At 43.7% G+C, this 20637-nt stretch overlaps 1 protein-coding gene across 1 annotated transcript in view; it reads right to left on the reverse strand.

Annotated features, from left to right (window-relative positions):
* Window positions 1–239: 239 nt before the first annotated feature.
* Window positions 240–20637, reverse strand: part of LOC308396779 (cadherin-2-like) — a 121638-nt gene continuing 101240 nt past the window's right edge. The window contains exons 14-16 of the mRNA XM_080882337.1: window positions 17104–17243; window positions 9804–9965; window positions 240–3845 (exon numbers count right to left, since the gene is read on the reverse strand). Of these exons, the coding sequence (XP_080738463.1) occupies window positions 3639–3845; window positions 9804–9965; window positions 17104–17243 (509 nt within the window). The 3' untranslated portion in view covers window positions 240–3638. The remainder of the gene's footprint in view (window positions 3846–9803; window positions 9966–17103; window positions 17244–20637) is intronic.

Raw genomic sequence — 20637 nt, forward strand, 5'->3', positions numbered from 1 at the left:
AGAAAATTGTTTTAGAACGATGGAAAATGAAGCCAGGGGGATAAAAACACCAATCCAAATGCTGCTTTGTGCCCACTGGATGTGGAAATATGCAACAGTTGGCTTATTTACACAAGTGACAAAACCTTTAATTAAAATGTCATTGATCTCTTTGACCTTTAAGGTTTGGATGAGCCGCCTCTTTCCAAAGGCAGAGTCCAGCCTTCTGAGCGTCTGCGTGCTGGTATGTGGGGGTTTGATGTTTAACTCACTGGAAAAAAAACATCCAAAAATTCTTGTTTTCCCATAATAAAAAGATAAAAACATGCAAAAACGTTTTAATTTGTAATCCAAATTACACATATACAAGGATTCAAGATATTAGCATGTCATTTTCAGAGACCACAGCCAAAAGAACAACAAGAGAAAAATACAATCTGTACATGTTTCAGTTTACAGTGAGTAGCCAGTTGAAGAGTACCAGAGAACACTAAGGCAAATCATCAGCAGACAGAAGAAAACATTGCCTTTTTAATCCACCACAGCAGAGTATCAAGAAGTATCTTTGCTACAAAACAAGGACTGATGACTTCCTTTATTAGCGATCAGCTGCATACGTTACATCGTGATAAAAGCAAAACAAAAAACAACAGAAGGTATCTATCTAAAGTCTAGCATTACTGTACATGTCTTCTCACCAGCTTTGGAAAATCAAACTTGCAAAAATATCCAGCTCCTCTGTGCAGCTCTGGGTCTGACCAACCTTTGTTTCAAACAACATCAAAGGAACGATGTTACTCGTACAGCTTCACCAAGATGGCACGTCGGTGCTGAGCGTGGTGCGCCCTGCACTCAATTTTACAGGTGCAGCAAACTGTTTACTTCAATTACCTGGTAATACTGGAAATCGGCTTCAAAAAGCATAAAACTGGACCTTTTATTAAAGTTTAGAAGTGAGACACTGATGTCCACGGCTACGCTTTTTTGGTTGTTCGTGTCGCTAACATGCAACTTCATCAAAGCCCTTTAAAAATGTTGAGTTTGGTGAATCCCTGGAGTAGCTTATGATGGCTCAGCCTCACAGGCAAAAACTAGTCCTGATGAGTGAAATCAAAAAAGGGCCCGAGGACGTCGATCACCAATGACCACTGTCACAGGATGGAGCGTGTGCTGTCACACAAAGTCACTTTCATTGTCTAAAAAGCCTGAAAGCAACGTGGGTGAGTGACAGAGACACGTTTAAATAAGCGGAGGGCGTCCTGTATGAAGTGTGCATGCTTCTGCAGTAAGAATTAAAAAGTATCCAGGTTAGGTTATTTGGTCATTAGTAAATTATTTGAATAAGAGACTGAGTGAGGCTGGTGACATGTCCAGGAGATCCCACCTCTACCCCTGTGACAGCTCCAGCTTTTCACTGATGGGCTGGGCTGCAAAGTAGCTTGCAGAAGCAAAGAGAATATGAGAAGGCTACAACAGCTTCAAGCACACATTTACCGATGAACCGAGCCATCAGCTGATGTAGGCTGGCACTGAGATCAGCTGAGCTGCCTGAACTTTGAAAAACAGATGCTGTAAAAGAGGCGCGTTCTTGCAGTGAACTGTGAAGTCCCATCAGCACCGAGTGTGGAGCAAAATCCATGCAGCTGATGCAAATTTGTGCAGTGTGGCGTGAACAGAAACTAATGCGTGTCTGAAAGTTTATGAACTTTGTAAAAAGGTGAAATTCGCTCACAGACAGCAGCAGGTTTACACTAGTGGGCAGGATTCACTCTGCTCTTAAACAGAGAGACGACAAACAGGAGAAGGCTGGAGGAAGCCGAGTGAAACCACAGGAGCTCCTGATAAGCTCTGATCATGTCCTCTTTCTTCTGTTGGTTCTTATGAAAAACAGAGTAATGGGAGGTGACACGTCACCGTTTCAGCTTCTGTGGGACACAAACGACCTGTTGACTTAGTTTTGGTCCTGAATGCTGAGCAGCTCCTAATGTGTTTGCTGTGTGTGTCTGTAGCTCTGCACAGACCTGCTAAAAGGGCAAAGGTTGGTTGGATAGTACGTGAGACACACTACCATGTTGTTGTTGTCTTCGTTACCACTAGGTTTCCTGTACCTTAAAATTTCCTTTTGTACAACTATGCATATCCAGGCTGTCGAGGCTGAACATCAGTCAGCTGCTTTATATTCTGTCCACAACCTGTTCATCAAACATAAATGCTCACCTGTAAATAAAAGCTCCATCCAGAGTGCGTCTGCTCAGCCCAGACACAGCCCCACTGCTGCATCTCTGTCATATTCATTAAATATTTCATTACTCAATCCATTTCTTTTATGATGGGAATTTTAATTTTATCTGTCACTTCCTCCAACAGCGGCTCAGCAAACAAAAACGCTTGAAATGTTTTTAGATTCCAGCTCCTTTGTTTGTGGCCTTGATGCTTTGTTGCCGTTTTTCTTTCTTTTTCTTTTGCTTTCATCTGCACAAACACCCAAATGGAAATTATATTTTATCTTCTTGTTTTTCACTGCTTTGCTTCAGTGTTTTGTCATCCTGCAAACAAGCTAAACTGCATCCCATTCTGAATTCCCTTTTGTGAACGCACAGCAAGGACATAACCACAACAGTTTAACTGCACCACAAATAACATCGTGTGTTTGCACAAACCTCACAGATTCAGAAACAGTTGTTTAAACTCATTTTGGCCAACTAAATGTTCTCGAGCATGTAAGAGTGAAAGCCAGACGAGGCAACGTTCCTGTTCACTCAAAGACCAGGACGGATACTGAATGCGTGCGAAGAAGCTCTGAGAAAATGAAAACTTCTGAGCTTGTCCAGGTTTGTTGATGCAGACAGTCACATTAATACTAGAGCACTGTGAAAATGAGCAACCACTGCCACCAAGCAACACACGCAGCTGCGACTGCAACTACAATGTGTTGCATCAGATCCAAGTCTAGACGTTTGATGCTGTAGGCCGAGTGAAACCCAGAGCTGCACACTGAAGCCATGTTTTTGCTGGTAGGATCATCCAAGGCATCTCATAGTAGGCTTTGCCCTTTAGAGTATCCATCCAGTGTGTCTCTGTGGAAACGGTTTACACTTGCTCGCACACACACACACACACACACACACACACACACACACACACACACACACACATTAACATGGCGCAGTGCTCCTCCAGTTGCTGCTGCAAAACACCAGGAAATTTAAAGCAACAAAAAGAATCAAGACTGAACACAATCAAAAGAATGTACAAAAGGCACATTTGACCCCAGTGCTGCTGTACTGTAAGATTCAAGTGTAAATGAGCGTCTGTAGCATGGCTGTCGAAGCTCTCGACCATCACAAAGACAACATCCTCTCTGAGAGCATTGTTCTGGCTGCGTGCGTTTGTTAGCACCGAGGCTAACGCTCAGATCATGTCAGCTAGCCTGAATGCTAGCCAGTGCCAGGCCTTGCTAGGCCAGGAGTCAGCATGGCCCCTAGTGCCATCAAACTGTCCTTAAGAGGCAGCGAGTCTCTTTACAAGCTGTCCCGCAGAAATACAGAAGTGCAGATCCAAACCCCGTGTTTACCCAATTTCATCTTTCTTTACCCCACCCGCCACCTGAGCTCCGAAGCAAGGGTGGGGGGCAGAGTGGCCGTTGTTAGTAGGGAATGCTAATCGTCCCCTCCGCCGTACAGGTCGGCCAGCTTGCGGAAGCGCGGCCCCCAGTCGCCCAGGTAGTCGTAATCCTGGTCTCCGCAGCTCGAGGAGGAGTGCAGGGAGCTGAGGGAGCCGGCGGTGGAGCCGCTGCCTTCATAGTCAAACACCAGCAGGGAGTCGTAGGGAGGAGCGGTGGGGTCGTTGTCTGCTGCCTTCAGACCCTGCAAAACAAAGAGGGGGAGCAGGAAGGTGAGGGAACAATACTGGAAATAAGAGTGATAGCGATTCAAAGAGTTGGGTGTTCGTCTTGTAACCAGAAGGTTGCCGGGTCGAGCCCCGGCTCGGACAGTCTCGGTCCTTGTGTCCTTGGGCGAGACACTTCACCTGCCGCCTACTGGTGATGACCAGAGGGGCCGATGGCGCGATATGGCGGCCTCGCTTCTGTCAGTCTGGCTACACCTGTAGCTGCCTCCACCAGTGTGTGAATGTGAGAGTGAATGAATAGTGGAATTGTAAAGCGCTTTATAAAATGCAATCCATTATTATTATTATTATTATGCGAGCTTTCTCCGAGATGTTTCCTACACTGAGCCCTCGGTCATCGCCTGCTGGACGTGGAATGTCTAAAGCAGTCCCATGACACACTGTAGTCTATGAGGCCGACCTTTGTACTTGGTCAGAGTGCTTATTTCATACCTCATCCATGTTCTTCCCTAGCAACAGCTTAGTCCTAACCAAAAGGAGCATTTCCAGTCTGAAGTGGACCGTTTCATGCTGGGTGCTGACTCCACTCACACTGTCTGGGGTTCATGCCTGCAAATGACTTTAGGCCAGTCGTTCTCAAACTTGCCTGAGCCTGAGGATCGTAGCACCACCATGTGCTTCATCAGACCTTTTGGAGACCACCCAAAGTTTGGTCTTTTATCCCCCCTGTAGACAAGAACCTGCAGCACATCACGGGTTCTAATACTGACACTCTGTTGTGCGTTACTGTTAGTAAATGAGTGGGTCAGTAAAGGTTTCATTTCCTTTATCAGTGGTCGCTGCAGCAGGGAGTGATAACACCTCCCACACACTGTTTTCTGTGGGTTAAGAACATCCTGACAGAGGTTAATCTGGGAACTTCCACACTCATCACTTCTAAACCACTGAAGACTGTATGGAAAATCTCTGCTAAGTAAACTTTCAGCTGATCAGGAAGAGATACGTCTGTATTTATACCAGAGGTTTTCCACCCGTAACAACTCCAGAGAATCTCAGTGACTGAGAAAAGCACAATTTATAGTAGAGCAGCTACAAGTCTGACAGTATTAAGTAGAGGATTATAGTAATCCTACATTTCTATAGTAACTGTACAGTAAGCGTGAGGGTATTATAGAAACCTATGTTCATGCTTGAACACAGGCGCTAAAAGTTACAAGACCAAGTTAAAACCGCAAAAAAGCCCAGCTGATGATCTCTGTGGATCCACCGAGACCATCGTCAGGGAGCAAAGCTCGCTTTCCCAACCAACTGGGATTTGAAATGTCAGTGTTCACTCCCACCACTACTTCAGTCCCAGGAGAAGAAGAACGAGCACTTTGGATCAGAGTAAGGTAGAGGAGGGTTGGAGGGCGAGGCAGGTCCTTGTATTCTGGATGAAGTGGGGACAAACTGTTCATGCAGCTGTGATGGAGAGACTGAGGAGGAGCTTCTTCCTGCAGGCGATATCACACCCCCACACAGTACTGACCCACACATATAGTTCCTACACACACTGGACATTCTGGACATTGTTTTCACTTCATCACTTTAAGCATATTTGCACTGCACAAGACATTAAATAATAAATAACACTGGTCACTATATTCTTCATTTCCAGTTAATACTGGTACAGCTGCTGTTATTGTGTATATAATATTTATATTTCTTCATACATTCTTATATATTTCTATACTGTGTATTTTGTTGTACAGTTATTTTGTTTTTTAACTTTAATGTTTATATTTTATTTTATTCCTTCCTAGTTAAATTTACCCTTTTTAATTTTCATATTTATTTCCTATCTTATTCATAGCCTTTTTTTCTTTAGGTCACGAGCAGTTGTGTAAGCATTCCACTGCATTTCGTACCGTGTATGACTGTACGTGACAAATACAATTTGAATTTGGTGTGGGGACCATGGCTATGCAACTCCTCATAATTAGGGTTGGGGTTATGTGTGTGTGTGTGTGTGTGTGTGTGTGTGTGTGTGTGTGTGTGTGTGTGTGTGTGTGTGTGAATGGGTTGAGATGGACAGTATGGAGGAAAGAGGGATTATGGAGTGTAGGAGAGAGGAGGATTTGGGTCATGCTGGACAGATGCTGCCTCTGTCTCTACGAGGAGATTGAAGAGATTACTCAGGGTGGCCTGAACTTAAAACCACCAAACCCCTCCTACATACAGGAAACATACGTGTTTCACAAACATGCACTATTTTTATGAACAAAAAAAGTCTGTTCAAATGTGTTGCAGCAGGAGTCCTTTTCTTCTGCATCTCGCTGTCACTCAGGACGCTTAAACTGAAAGAAGCAAATCTGATAAGCTGTGAAAATGTTTTGTGGGCCCCGCCTGTCATCTGACTGAAGACACTCCTGTCACTCTGAACTCAATGGAAGGAGAGAATTAACGCGGAGAGGGAGGGGCGGGATCAGCTTGCATCAGCTTGTCATGTCTGTAGGATTAAGCTGTCTAGATCAGCTTGCCATGTCTGACAGCTCCTGATCATTATTGATAGCTGTGCTTGGCAGATGTCTTTATGCAGCCCAATCACAGACACACACACACACACACACACACACACACACACACACACACACACACACACACACACACACACACACACACACACACACACACACACACACACACACACACACACACACACACATGCAGATAATATGGATGCAACTACTGCAGAGACAGCAACATGCATCAGCTGCATCAGTACAGATAACTTTGTGCTTGAGATTATGATGTCAGCTCTGTTGAAGAAAAAGTCTCTCTGAGATGCTTCGATGGGTTAAGACGACTCTGTTATTTCTCTAAGCGAGTGTGCTTCTGTGAGGAAGAGTCACACGTGTGGCAAACACACAGTGACGTCACAGTGGGTCATTACTCATTCACAGTCGAGTCAGTGCTGCACAGTTTGTACATGAACTCTAACGAGAACCTCGTATCCACATGGACTGAATGCAATGATTGGTCAGGTGTCTTTACATGTGAGCCTGTGCTGTGTGTGTGCACATCTGATTGTTCTAGAAGCTCTTCATTATTAATTGTTTAAACTTAAATTACAAGTTTGGGTTGTGATGAGTCGAGGCCAGCAGTAGTTACACTACAGACGGTTTAATGTCTGACAATATTTTCACGGACCGGCCTTTAAGGTGTGGTGGATAAATACAACAAAATGAAACGATACAGACAAAGACAAAAACTGTGGTCTTTTGTAACAATAAACATGAATTCACTGTGTAATTGTGTAACTTTATTAGCAGCGTCCTCCTGAAAAGCGCCAACAACACTGAGAGTAACATCCTCCTCTCTGCCCCTCAATGCTCTCTGGTTGCTATGGTAAATAGTTCTTTCAAAATAAGACACAACTACAACACGGGAAACAACCCAGGGAAACAGAGTTAACGATAAAACCCCCTGAAAACCATGAACGTCACATCCGAGCCTCAGCTCTCGTGGCCCGGTACCAAACGACTCACGGACCGGTCCACGGCCTGGGGGTTGGGGACCGCTGCTATAGAGCATCAGAATCCCAAACCGCTCTTCAAACAGATCAAATATGAACCTGATGATTATAAATGGCCTGTATTTGTCTTTACTCAGTCCCTATGGACCCCAGAGCGCTGTGCACTACACTGAGTCATCCACACAGTCACACACCGGTGATGGCAGCTACACTGTAGCCATGGCTGCCCCGGGGCGCACTCACAGAGGCGGTGATTATAAGAAGTTTCATTTGACATAAGAAAGGCCGCTGCAGCCTCATGCAACACTGTGACCATTAATATAAATATGAGTTCTTCTACAGCACTGTGCAAAAATCTTGAGCCCCCATCGTTTTTCAGATTTTGCTAGAAACATGAGAAATAGGTGCAGTAATTTACTGAAACATGTATGGGAATGACAGTACTTAGGGCAACAACTTGTAACAAGCTTGACAGTCAATATCTGGTACGACCACTTTGATCCTTCAGCACAGCCTGGACTTTTCTGATAATTAGATTAACCGGTCTTCAGGAATAATTCTGCTTCTCTAAGGATCGATTTTGGATGTTGGCTGCAGTTTATTCCACTTTGTGCCGAGATGACCCCACGCTGCTTCGATAATGCTGAAGTCCGGGCTCTGGCGAGGCTAATCCGTGCCTGAAAGTGTTTCAGGTTTGTTTCTGTTGGTCGTGTGTTTGGGATGAATGACATGCTGAATAACAAGGCTGTTCCAAATTAGACGCCTTCCAGGTGTTGTTACCTGCTGGATCACAATCTGACTGGACTTTTCTGCATTCATGATCATTTTTAACAAGAATGCCAACATCACTGCTAAAATGCAGCTCCTGACCGTAACAGCTGCACTTTTACAAACACTGTACCCTTTCCGAACTCCTCCATGCAGGTTGTTGATAACTTGATATATGAGACCTGTTTTCAGCCGAGTTCTTGTATAATTTGGCTAATCTCATCCTTTTCTCCTCTCTTCTGGAGATCCAGCTTTACACTGAGACCATTTCTGCTGAGGCTGTGCAAACAGTAAATGGATAAACTGAAGCACCAGATGTATCTCTTCCACTGCATGTCAACTTTTTTGTGTATTTTTTCCTGTTTCCTAAAGACAATGCTTTCACTCTTTATCTGCTGTAGACTCTTGTCCTGACAAAATATGACAAGCAAAGCTCTTCAGGAATCACCTCGTTGGTTCAAAAACACTTTTTCTGTTATCTTTACCATTTTTTTTTTAGATTCAACTAAAGAAATGGGCGAAAAATATTTGTTCTTGCAACAGGCTTCGAGTAATAAAGTGCATAAAGATGCAATTTAATATCAGTTCTTTACTAAACCCTGTTAAATGTTATATAAACACTGGTTTATCTCTTGATTTAGGTGCATCTTTAATACCTGATTCATACGTCAGTGTTAAGCAAAAAAAAGAAGAAGAAAATCCTGTGAATGTCCAAAGAAACAGCATCCTACAAAAAGCCAAGAGAGTCTAACTCACTGGAAGCAAAATATAAAGAAATGAGAAATAGCTGAAAACATTTGCCCAGTAAAACAATCAAAGTTGGATTTCCCTAAACACTCAATCAGCCCTTTAAGGACCCTCAGCTGGTCTGTGGGATTAACCAAACGTTGTGGATTTACCTCCAGTTTGGTAGCCAGGCTGTGACCACATGTCAAGCCAGCAAATCCGAACCATTAGCAGAGCTAATTAAGAATCAGCCATCACATCTCTGTGTTTTTCTAAATGTCACCTGCTCCACGAAGTGCTTCCTTCTTTCTCTTCGTGACGCTCACAACTATCATTTCCAACAGTTTGATCAAAGATGCTTAAAAAGTGTGAGTCTGACATTTATTTGAGGGAAATGTTGTAAACAGCAGAGCCTAGAATGAAATACAATCTAAATGTGAATCAGTTTAGTGATGATTAATGTGAGCTTCCCTTTTTAAATATGCTCAGCTTTCAGTTTTAAATAGCCGCAGTCAGAACTGTTGAAACGGGCCCGTTCTCACACTGGCAGCTCAGAATACCTCCACAGAGCTTTAAACAAACTGTTTGAACTTGAATATTTTAAATCCTTTAAGGTGATGAGGTAAACTGCACACATCCTGGACGCTCTTTGATGCTCGACACCAAAGGAGGAAAAAAGATGAGGGAAGCAAAAGTAACTAATGTTGGCAAATCCAGCTTTTTATGGACACAGTGTTCACTTAGTGCTGTCAGACAGACACTCTGTATTTCACTGAAGCTGCGATTCATCACTTCCTGTGTGCTTAGAAGTGCATGTGTACAACACTGGAATTTAATCTGGGAACAGTCTGAAGTGTGTGCGGCTGGAAGTCGACTGAAGCACACGCACAGGTTCGGACTGACATTTTACACAAAGATGTTGTCATCCAGGTCTGTATCCTCTCAAAGATGCTGCTTATTGCCGTACCTCGTGGATAAAGTCGCCTATGTCTCCTGGGTGGGGGGCTGCGGAGCGGAGCGGGTACTGGTGGTCATGGTGGAGGGGCCTCTCATCCAGACGTCTGATCCCCACTTTGACGCACTCTGGCTCCAGGGCATCAGGCTGCTGCAGCTGGCTAAGGTCATAGTCCTGCACACCCACACAAACACACAAATGTTGGCATTACAGTGAGTCACACAGCCCTGCATCACAATCCTGCCTTAAAGGGCTCTACAACCTGTGCAGCACTCAGAGTTCTCAGGACAGTCCATTGATGATTAATGCAGCATCCCATTGCTTCATAAGGATAATGTGTTATATTATGTATTAAACTGCTGTTTCCTGTTGCTGTTGTGTGTAAAGTTTACATGAATGTCAGAGTAATGTTGGACTTTACAGCACATACCTCAGACCAGAAGCATCGGCAGGTTAAAGCAGCTCAAACAGACCCAGTGTGAAAAGTGCCTGAAGCAGGTTATCAGCTGCCGTTGGCACTGAGATCAGCCAGTTTCTGTACATCTGAAACTATTTATGCTCAATTATACCAAGTTGCTATAACCGTTCAGCTGCTCACTTTGTGTTTTATCTACTCTCCTGTTAAAATAGCAGAGCTGTAAGCCCAGCAGTGAAGTGGGTGGCTGTGCTATTGATTTGCTGTGTGGCAGCACAGACAGAGGTGCGCAGGGATGCTCTGCTCTGAACAGAGAAAAACTTCTTTGGATTTCTACTTTGCTGTTGCTTATTCAGAGTGAAAAATGAGTATTGACCACAATTAACTGTCAACAACTGCAGTATTTAAGGTGAGATAATGGAGCCATATTACTCATGTCTGCCTCCAGTAATGGGATTACACTGCTGTTTTATCCAGGAGCAACATCTCAGGGTATCATTTTGTGTTGTTGTGAATTAAGAGCACTCTCTTATATACTCTACTGTTATGTGCGGCTGTAGAGTCGTTACATGAAAGTCCCTCTCTACACTCTGCACAATGCTGCAACAGCTGTGGCCCACTAACCTGCTGCATGCAGCCAAATCTACCTGAATGTAGTGAAGACTCAGAAACGCTGCATTTCCTGTACGGCTTAAAATGTCTCGTTACTATGCACGGAGACACGGCGACCTCCAGAGTGTCCTGAAATATGAATTCAACTTCAAACACTTCCACCTTAAAAGAGACAGAATATTTAAGCTGCCATAAATTCACACTTCAAGCTAAACGAGAAGAAATTAGTTCCTGGCCAACAATCCTCGCCATCATTGAATAATAATATATTCTCACTAATCGTAGCCTAATGCCAGGTACTCTGCAAGCCTGTGGCAGTGGAAATACCAAAAGGATTCTAAAATTCATAACGAACTTGACAGATTCATGAAAGCAGCAGTCTCCCACTCAGCTAATGGACTTATCTGTTTTAGCTGTATTTAACAGTTTCAGTGAATTTCACCCAGTCAAATGAGCACAGTTGGCTCTCGTGATGCAATGTCTACCATTTCTCCCACATCATCCTCGGGGAAAAATGAGAACGACCCTAAAGCAAACTAATTAGCATCCACTTAGAGAGTCGCAGCTCGTCTTTCACCTTCTCTCCTACAGCGTGGATACAATCAGAGGAGCGTCACAGCCTGCTCATGGTGAATGGTTGTGTCTGAGTCACCGCAGAAACCTCCCAGAAAACAATTCATGCTTTCTGGTTTCCAGGGAAAATCGACTACAGGCTGTGGACTGACCTTGGGCTTTATTCACAATAACGACCAATCAGAAGAACACTGTGACTGAGAGCCCAGCGTTAACCTGCCAGGCAGCAACAAAACGATCTTTGCTTCTTTTCTTTCTATACTTGCCATGACCTGATTGAATGCATGTTTCATTTGAGGACTGTTTTTACAACAATGCCAGCACATTTCTGTTGAAAAGATGTAGAATTCTTTCTACACGACACGAATGACTTACAAATTGGAGACGTGACAGCTTTGTCCCTGTTCTGACGTTTAGAGGTTTAATAATAAGTGTCAGCATTTCTAAATTCAAGGACGGTTCAACTGAACGCAAAACTCATTAACCTCCGAGCATCTGCCAGGCTGACGCTGTCAAGTCCAAACCAAAGCACGACACTCGAGGACTAACTAGTAGGAAAAACAATAAAAATGTCAACTCGGTTCAATTAAAATGTATCACAAAATTGCAACAACAGTCGCCTGAAGGCGCTGAATATTATTAGGTATTGTCCCAAATCCTGGACCAACAAACCTGTGAGGAGAAACCCCCACACAGCGCATTATGGCTGTAATCACCCCGCGTAGCAACGCTGCTACTTTGTGTCTTTACAGACTGGTCGCAGCAGATGGCCCCGCCCCTCCCTGAGCCTGGCTCTGCTGGAGGTTTCTTCCTGTTAAAAGGGAGTTTTTCCTTCCCACTGTCACCAAAGTGCTGCTCATAGGGGGTCATATGATTGTTGGGTTTTTCTCTGGATGTATTACTGTAGGGTCGACTTTACAAAGCACCTTTAGGCGATTGTTGTTGTGATTTGACGCTGTGTAAATAAAACTGAATTGATGGACCATTTTTTATAAACTGAGTGGAGTTGTTGTCCCAGGTTTAGTCATTTGTTATGAGTGACTATATGTTTGTCTATATATCTGTTTGCATCATTACGGAACCACAATTAAAGAACAAACACAGTTTGAGATTTTCAAGTTAAGCTGAATTTTTGAGACACCTCAGAAACACAAATGTTGGACTTGAGCCTGGTTTTTGCACACTGCTGCTAACATCCAGTCGTAACAGGTTAAAACTTCCACAAATGTTAATAATTCCTTCATGACTCTTTTATGGTGCAGTACTGTGGTTCTTTCATGCTCTGGTCTTTTGTTCTAATGATGTTTTCTTGCACAAAAACAAACGCTCAGTGTTATTCTGAGTCATTGTTCTTCCCAAACACTAAATCTCAGGCTTCTCGCACTTTCCAAATCCCACATTCACCTGTGCTTGTGACGGACATTTATCCACACAGATCGCTGTTATCAGATTATGTCGAGAGAGTTTGAGCACCTGTGTATTTCACTTTGTTTCATGTCAACGCCTTTACGTAGCGTTTAAAGATAGCGTGTTATTAGTTTAGTCAAAGAACACGGTGATCTGCAGTAGTTTACAGTTGCTGGTTTGGCTCTGTCTTTGCTGCATAGATGGACCGCAGCATAGGACAGTGATGAGGCCAGATGTTGGAGCTGGGAGGAAGCGGTTTGCAAAGCAGCTTGCAGTTATAGATGACACTGTACGATCTGTCAGTTGAATGTGTAAAAGGTTATCATCAGCTGATGCTGAACTGGCACTAAGATCAGATCATCTGCTGGAGGCTGAACAACCTTGTAGCCTGTATGAACTCATGCGAAGCTCAGTTTTTGGCTAATGGTGCATAAGCAGAAGCCGGCTGAAGGTCTAATGGCCTGCATTTGTTTGCTTTACTCGTCCCTAAGGACCCCAAAGCGCTTCACACTACATTCAGTCATCCACCCATTCACACACACATTCACACACTGGTGATGGCAGCTACATTGTAGCCACAGCCACCCTGGGGCGCACTGACAGAGGCGAGGCTGCCGGACACTGGCGCCACCGGGCCCTCTGACCACCACCAGTAGGCAAACATGGAGTTAGTATCTTGCCCAAGGATATTTGCAGCCAGGAGGCAGCCTGGGATCGAACCACCGACCTTCTGATTAGTGGCTGACCTGCTCTGCCCCTGAGCTACAGCAGGTGGCAGACTGTGTGTATATGTACAGTATGTCTCTGTGTTTCTTGGTGTTGGCATGCTTAAGCACACAAGTGTGTTCCCGAGAACTCAGTCTGCTTTTTATCTGAAGCTTAAATCCAGACAAATAAAGAGCTGAGCTGCCTGTAGAAAAGAAATGAAAATCCTTATCAAACAGTGCAGATCCCCGACACCATCCAAGGCCTGTGCAGTGTGCTACTGTGGCAATGATAAAGGAAGAAGCAAACCTTGATTTTCTTTTATTAACTTTGTGTCCATTGTTTAGCCTGGAGAGAGATTACACCAGCGCTTCTGTTTATTGAACCGCAGGGAATAAAGTACGAACTGAACCAAAGTCAACCAACACGCCACTCAGCTTTCATTTTCTCTGTTTTATTCAAGGCTCTGTTGAGTGTGTTCCCCTTAATAATGTACTTTGTTATGATGTTTGGAAAAACTTCATCACTTACAATATTGATAGGATTCGTCAAGCTTATCAAGGCCCAGTTTTCAAATTCAGAGAAATATTTAAAATGAATATCTTTTGATGGAAATGTCCGTTTTTATTTTAGAGGAGCTGGAACAAAGCCTCGGGGCTTTCATGACCCTTTGTGTTCAAACTGGGTTATAAGTTGCTGAGTTAGACTCAAATGTAATAACTGAGGGGGAAACGCCTTTTCCAAAGCTCTGTCTAAATGTGAGCACAGCTACAGCAGAAGGAGGAAGAAGACGAATGAGTCAGAAACAATATTAAGTCCAAACTAATGTGAGCTCAATGAACAAAACAACAATAACACAGATGTTGACCCTAATACACTTCAGTACTAAGCCAGGGGCCGACGCTTTCATCCCTTAGAATTTATTTGCCCTCAGTCACGCGCAGCCACGGTATTTAATCGAAGTGCATTTTATTTGTGTTCGCTCTAAATTGGAAGATTATTGTGATCGTGAAATATTAAAATAAAATTATATGTAATTTTGGTCACTCATAATAAGCATCACACTCCACATCAGCAGGCCACTCCTGCTCACAATCACAAATGGAGTGAGGAGAAGGAGTGGAGAAAGACCGGAATAACTCTTGGAGTCGCGTCGATCGTTGCATCCACACATGTATGTGAGCAGCTGTTCTCCACCATGTTAAAAACAAACGCCGCTCACAGACGAGCTCGCGGTCCTGCTAAAGATGGTTCAGGAGCAGACGGCCCATTAACCAGGTAAAATAAATATTTCTGCAGATATCTTGTAAATATTTTTTCTTCGTTGTTTAGTGACACAGCGCTTTTTTCTAATTTATTTTTTAAATTCAGGTCAAGGCTCGGCGACACGCTCTGAGAGCCCAACGCCGATGCAAGGATGAGGCTCACGACAGTTTTTGTTACGTGCATCATTGAAGTTCAGCTTTTTAATTCATTTGACAGAGACCTTCAACTCAGAGTGTTTCTTTTTGTTATTATTTTTTAAGAGTCCAAAATGTTCAAAATGTGTTCATCACATAAATAAAATTGAGTTTCTCTGTAGACCTTCATGGATTTCATAAGCAACACACTACAGTTTCTTATACAAAGCATAAGGTAGAAACCATCTATATACATCAGTGTTATCTTCATTTTAGATGTCAGAAAGTATGTGCAGTGTTTTGGGTCCAAATGTGTCTGTGGGTGTTAAAGGCGGCTGCTCTAAACACTTCTTCACGTTCATGTTGTGCTTGTAGCAGCGTGTGACTCCTCTCAAACGGTTCTGGTGCCAGTTTGTCATCGTGCTCACCAGCATCACTCATAATAATGAGTCTGTCCCATATTTGGGATCTGACTTATTCCCGAGAATTCTGCTGTGAGACTAAAGAACAGACGTGATGATGAGAACCATCATCAGGTAAAACGAGAGCTCTGCAGTCCCGCTGTTTGAATCACAGCAGCATGCTAGCATGCTCAAACCATTGAGTCAAAGTACAGCGAGTACAATCATCTTTACCGTCTTACTATTAAATGTCATCTTTACAAATACAGATATACAGCGCGCACAACCAAACACAAACTTCCTTCTAAATTCAGGAATTTCATGTGAAGAAAGTGGTGACCTCGCGGTACTTAAAGAAATCAGGAACCAGCATCACTGCGACGCACCACGCTACACGCTTACAGCCTTAGTGCTGCTGTTGGGCTGACGGCTATCGGGGGCTAAACACTTTAAGGCTGTGCCAGCTGGTGATGACAGCGGCCTTCACTTTTTGATGAAGGGGCAAATTTCTTGATTGTGCTCTGTTCAGCTCTGTGCAGCTGTGAAACCAAACTCTCAGGCTTAGTAAAAGTTTGATGTATGAATCGCTGAATTGGTTGCACCCTAAATCCAAAAGGCAATTTCACTCATTTCACTTCATTTTGAATTTTCTTTCCTCTTTGAAATAGTTTTTTGTCCCATATTCATCTTTATACCCTCTCACACACACAGCCTGATATGGTCTTTCCAGAATGAATCGTCGTGTGACCAGAATCATCTTCCCTCCCTTTCTGCTGTTTCAGGTCATCTTACAAAGGACACATTTATTTATCTTTTTGTTGAATCTGCTGTTGTATTTGTGTACTTGTAGTGTCATGTTGTAACATGTTTCTATTTGTGTTTTAGGTCACCTTCAAAATAAGATGCTTTTTTCAGGAGGCTACCTCGTCAGTGATGAAGCCTCGCGATGTTAGCTTACTTTATGACTCTGCTGATTAGACTGGTGTAATATTTCTAAGCCAAATTCTACATTTATTATTAGAGAAGCATAAATATGATCACAAAAATGAAAAAACAAACCATTGTTAGTCTTCCACAGGCTAATAATCGACTGACTCTGCTGTTTATTTCTGATGCTTGAAGGAAACTAAAGCATAGCATCGATATTACTTCAAGCTACGCTTTCTGCGAGTACCAGTGCTTCTGTATTACCGCTGACATCGTCTTGCTTCCATTTTGACTGACTGCAGTTAGTTTGAAGACGCCCAGCAGGCAGGAGGAGAGGCGCTAAACAAAAGGACTTACAGATGAGAAAATGGTGCAGCCTGAGAACCGCAGCCTGCGTTCTCCTGCATGCTTTTTCACATTTTTAAACACACTTCCTACATCGTTCACAGTTTAACGTTTGTTGTTTCGCAGAGAGCCGCTTCTATAGAAAGTAAAACAGGCCTGAGTGTGGTCGGCTGGGTAAACGGGGGTTAAACATTTCCGCAGTAGAAGTGCGGAGCGGCTTATGCGCTTGGCACCAGCAGAAAAGTTGTGTGGAGACACAGGAAATTGTTCTCCAACAGAAAGCAATTAATCCTGTTTCGAGGTCCTCTTTGTAGTACACTTAATCTTAGCTGGAGGACAGATGATTGAAAACTGCAGAGAGGCAGAGTGTGTGTGTGTGTTTTATGTCTTCTATCTGAAGACGTGTGTGTGTGTGTGTGTGTGTGTGTGTGTGTGTGTGTGTGTGTGTGTTGCTGCTGTATGGCAGTGATGGAAGGAAGCAGGCTAATATAAATAGTTACAAAAACATGAAGTGTTCATTTGTATACCTGGTCCTCCTCTCCACCGCCCTCCTCATCATATTTCAGGATGTTGTCGCGTACGTCGTCCTCCGGGTCGATGAGGAGCTGCTTGGCCTGGCGTTCCTTATCCCTCCTCTTCATCCACATCACAAACAGCAGCACCAGCACTGCAACGCAAGAGTGACGCAAGCAGATGAGGACACACGAAGACCTCAGTGAGCACCAGTGAGTTTCCATGAAGGGCTTCAGAGACCACCAACTGTTTCATGTTTAGCTCAGACTGAAAGAACACATCTACCAATCAGAGGCTCCGTTACAAACCCCCCATTGACTCACAGTAGGAAAGAAAACTGAAAAAAGACCCATCCACTGACATACTGAGCCATCCCATAGTCACAGATTTATCAGATATGGTTCTGTCAGAGATGTAAGCTGGAGTGGTCCCAGTATGATGTTACACTGGGGCCCAGTATTGTCCAAAAACATCTCCCTGCCCTAAAACACAGCAACGAAGTCACTTTGCTTTAGTTAGCAGCTACATGTTTGTGACGAGACCTTCAGCCATCCTCTGTTTTGCATCTTCCTTTGAAAGCATCAGCAGACATTTGTTAAACCTTCCACTAAGTCCTGCAGACCACACGCTGCCTCGCTCACACGACATGCATGTCAGTTATGCCAGCAGTGATACGTAAATATGCCTTTGGTTTAATTCCTCTCTTTGTTTTCTGTGAATTTGCAGATATGTTCCCTCTTTTCTCTGCGTCTCTGCTGTGGCAGTGTAGCAGCAGTGAAACATCTCACATGCAGTTTGTGTATAAAATCATTATGTTTCCATTGTTTATGTCTGCCACCTTCAGTTCTCTGCAAACTGGATATAAACATGCAGTCCATAAAGCAGCTGCTGCATGGGCCTGATTTTCATTTGAATTGAAGCCGAAACGTGGAACTTTGCACAAACAGCAGCACGCACGGCTGTCCCATCAGATCAAAATGCTGCACTTTCTCCTGATTTATGGTTTCACATCTGTCTTTTTACAGACGGGTTCACTATTTTAACCACGAGGCAGTTCTCCAGGAGACCGACTTCATCATCTCTGATGCAAGATTTGAATTACCACTGCAAAGCCCCTGTTATCTCCTCAAGTACCTTGTACACAGTCACAGTTCAATACAAAATAGCTGCATGTTTCACTCCATTCTTTAAAATACTTGCTCCCCTACGCTGGGATTTCAGCTCTTATTTTGAGACAGCTGGTGGGTTTTAAAAGTCAGTGTGAATCTCTCTGTCTTACTGATCACATTAATCTGGAGGGATTTATGAGACAGCTCAGGGTGCGCCTGCATTCATGAACCTGCACCAATGTACCTGCACAGGCCAAAACACACGAGGATGCTGAGAGAAATTCTAAATGACAACTGAAACCCCAGAGAGCCGATAATGTCACCATTAGTAACATTTCTCAGTATAACCATCAGCAAAAGCTGGAAGCTATTCACCCAACTGCCTTTCAACAGGACACCAGACAACACATCCAGTCTATTTAGAATGCAAATCACTGCTGCTCCACAATTTACATCATCCCATAATGTGGGAAATGTTCCTCAGTCTGAGACCTAAACTTCCCATCTGGAGGTGTTCAGGCCCGGGAGCTGGTAGATGTAAAGACACATGCAGCTTTGCAACTTTCTCTGACAAACAGATCAAACTAAGGAGAATAGTTCACACCCTGGAAAGTGCTGCACATTACCTTTGGCCACCAAGGTCACAAAATATGGAGTTCTGAATTTGGCCAAAGAAGCACACAAAAAAAGATAAAACATGGCCGTTTCCATATAAACAGAAAATCATGGGGCCCAGCTTGTCTACAGCCTGACTCTATTCAAAATACAAGAGACATTGATGCACTTCGTTTTATTCCAAAATCATAAATAACCCAGGCTGCTGGTTATAAATGGTGTTGGTACCCAGTCATATGCAAAGTGTTCAGACCAAGGGACACATTTCAAGAACTGTAAATTCAGGTCAAAGTAATGAGAAATATCTCAAAATAACTAATTTGTTTTTTATATAAATAAATAAATGTATATAAACAGGTGACCGTAACTGTACATGACTCCCCTGCAGTACCGTCACGGCCCACCAGGGGCCCACACTATAGCACACATTATATCCTGATATAATATGATTGAAAAAAACCCTTTAAGTTAGGCATATGTGTGCTTGTCAGCTACACATTTAAACACTGCTGCTCCTCCCAGCTGACCAAAGGAATCCCAGCCAGTTAAACGTATATTAATATACAACTGAAGTTCCAACGCCAGCAGCCCTGACAGGCTTCTTCGTCCCCCTCCTCTCTTTCTCTCTGTGGATGGAAACTGAAACCGACTGAGCGAGTAAACGATGACACCTGTGCTAACCCTTAGATAAGCATGCAACCAGTGATGTGCAGCCACACTTTGCTCAGGGTGTGGCTACGAGCATTAGCAAGGAGGGCTGTGAATTTCATTTGTAAAACCAAGGAAAGCCATAAAGTGTCGAGATGACATGAGCATTTAGTCTGACTGGTATCCCGGTGGGCAGTTTCTTCTGCTGCTCTCTGCTAGCTTTAGCTTAGCTTATCTGTGCTGTTTGTGCCTCTGAGTATTTGCAGTTACCTGACAGGTGACGCAGCGTGCTGCCTGCCCAAGACGTTTGTGCTTCAGTGTTGGTGAGTGAAATTACAGCAAGTCCTTTACTCAGCACCAGTTAGCATGTTTGTTTGCACCCATACTGTTTATGAGCGTAGCTTGCTGGTGTTCATTTATAAGTCGATGCTCCAGCCTTTCATCGACTGTAGCCGCATGTCACAGGGCTGCGGGCATCTTTTATATACAGTCTATGGTCACGAGCTGATGGCATTATTTAAAATAAAGATGCATTATAAAGATGGTAATAAACATACTGACAGTTCTCTGCACAGCCCTGCTGTCTTTGCTGCTACACAAAAGCATTTGCAGTAAAACACCAGGAACCTTCATCTTTTATCAGAGGCTGAAGCTGCTTTAGTGGTGGACACTTGAATCTTCCCCACATCAAGGACTTCATTTAAACTGATCTGACTTCACTTAGCTCTAAATCTGAAACTCCTCACTGTGATGTCTTTCAGGGCTCAAGCCTCAGTTCAGTATTTGCTCTTGTGGCTGCTTTCGTTGTCCCTCAGTTCCTGAAGCAGGTCCATGAAAGGCATATTGATGTGCTGCTCTCCTGCTTGTGGCTGTTTCCTCCGACTCCATTTGACCTCCTCTCGGCACAGCCAGACTTTATCAGCGGCGGCGTTTTTGTTCACAAAAATGGCCGTCATAATGATTTGAATGCTTTGTTCATGCCTTGTGTAACTTGAGGTGACATTACAATTTCCAGTAAGACTGCAGTTATTAAAATATAGTACAGCAGATTTCATTAAAGCTTCTCTGGCCCTGAATGTCGCCTGCTGCACTAATCATTTTTCTGCCACAGCTCACTGTAGCCTGCAGAGCTTTGGCGATGGCTCTAGTTTAAAGTCTCCTAGCTGGCCCAAATGC

The sequence above is a fragment of the Rhamphochromis sp. 'chilingali' genome, assembly GCF_963969265.1.
Source record: "Rhamphochromis sp. 'chilingali' genome assembly, chromosome: 5".
NCBI classification, from domain to species: Eukaryota; Metazoa; Chordata; class Actinopteri; order Cichliformes; family Cichlidae; genus Rhamphochromis; species Rhamphochromis sp. 'chilingali'.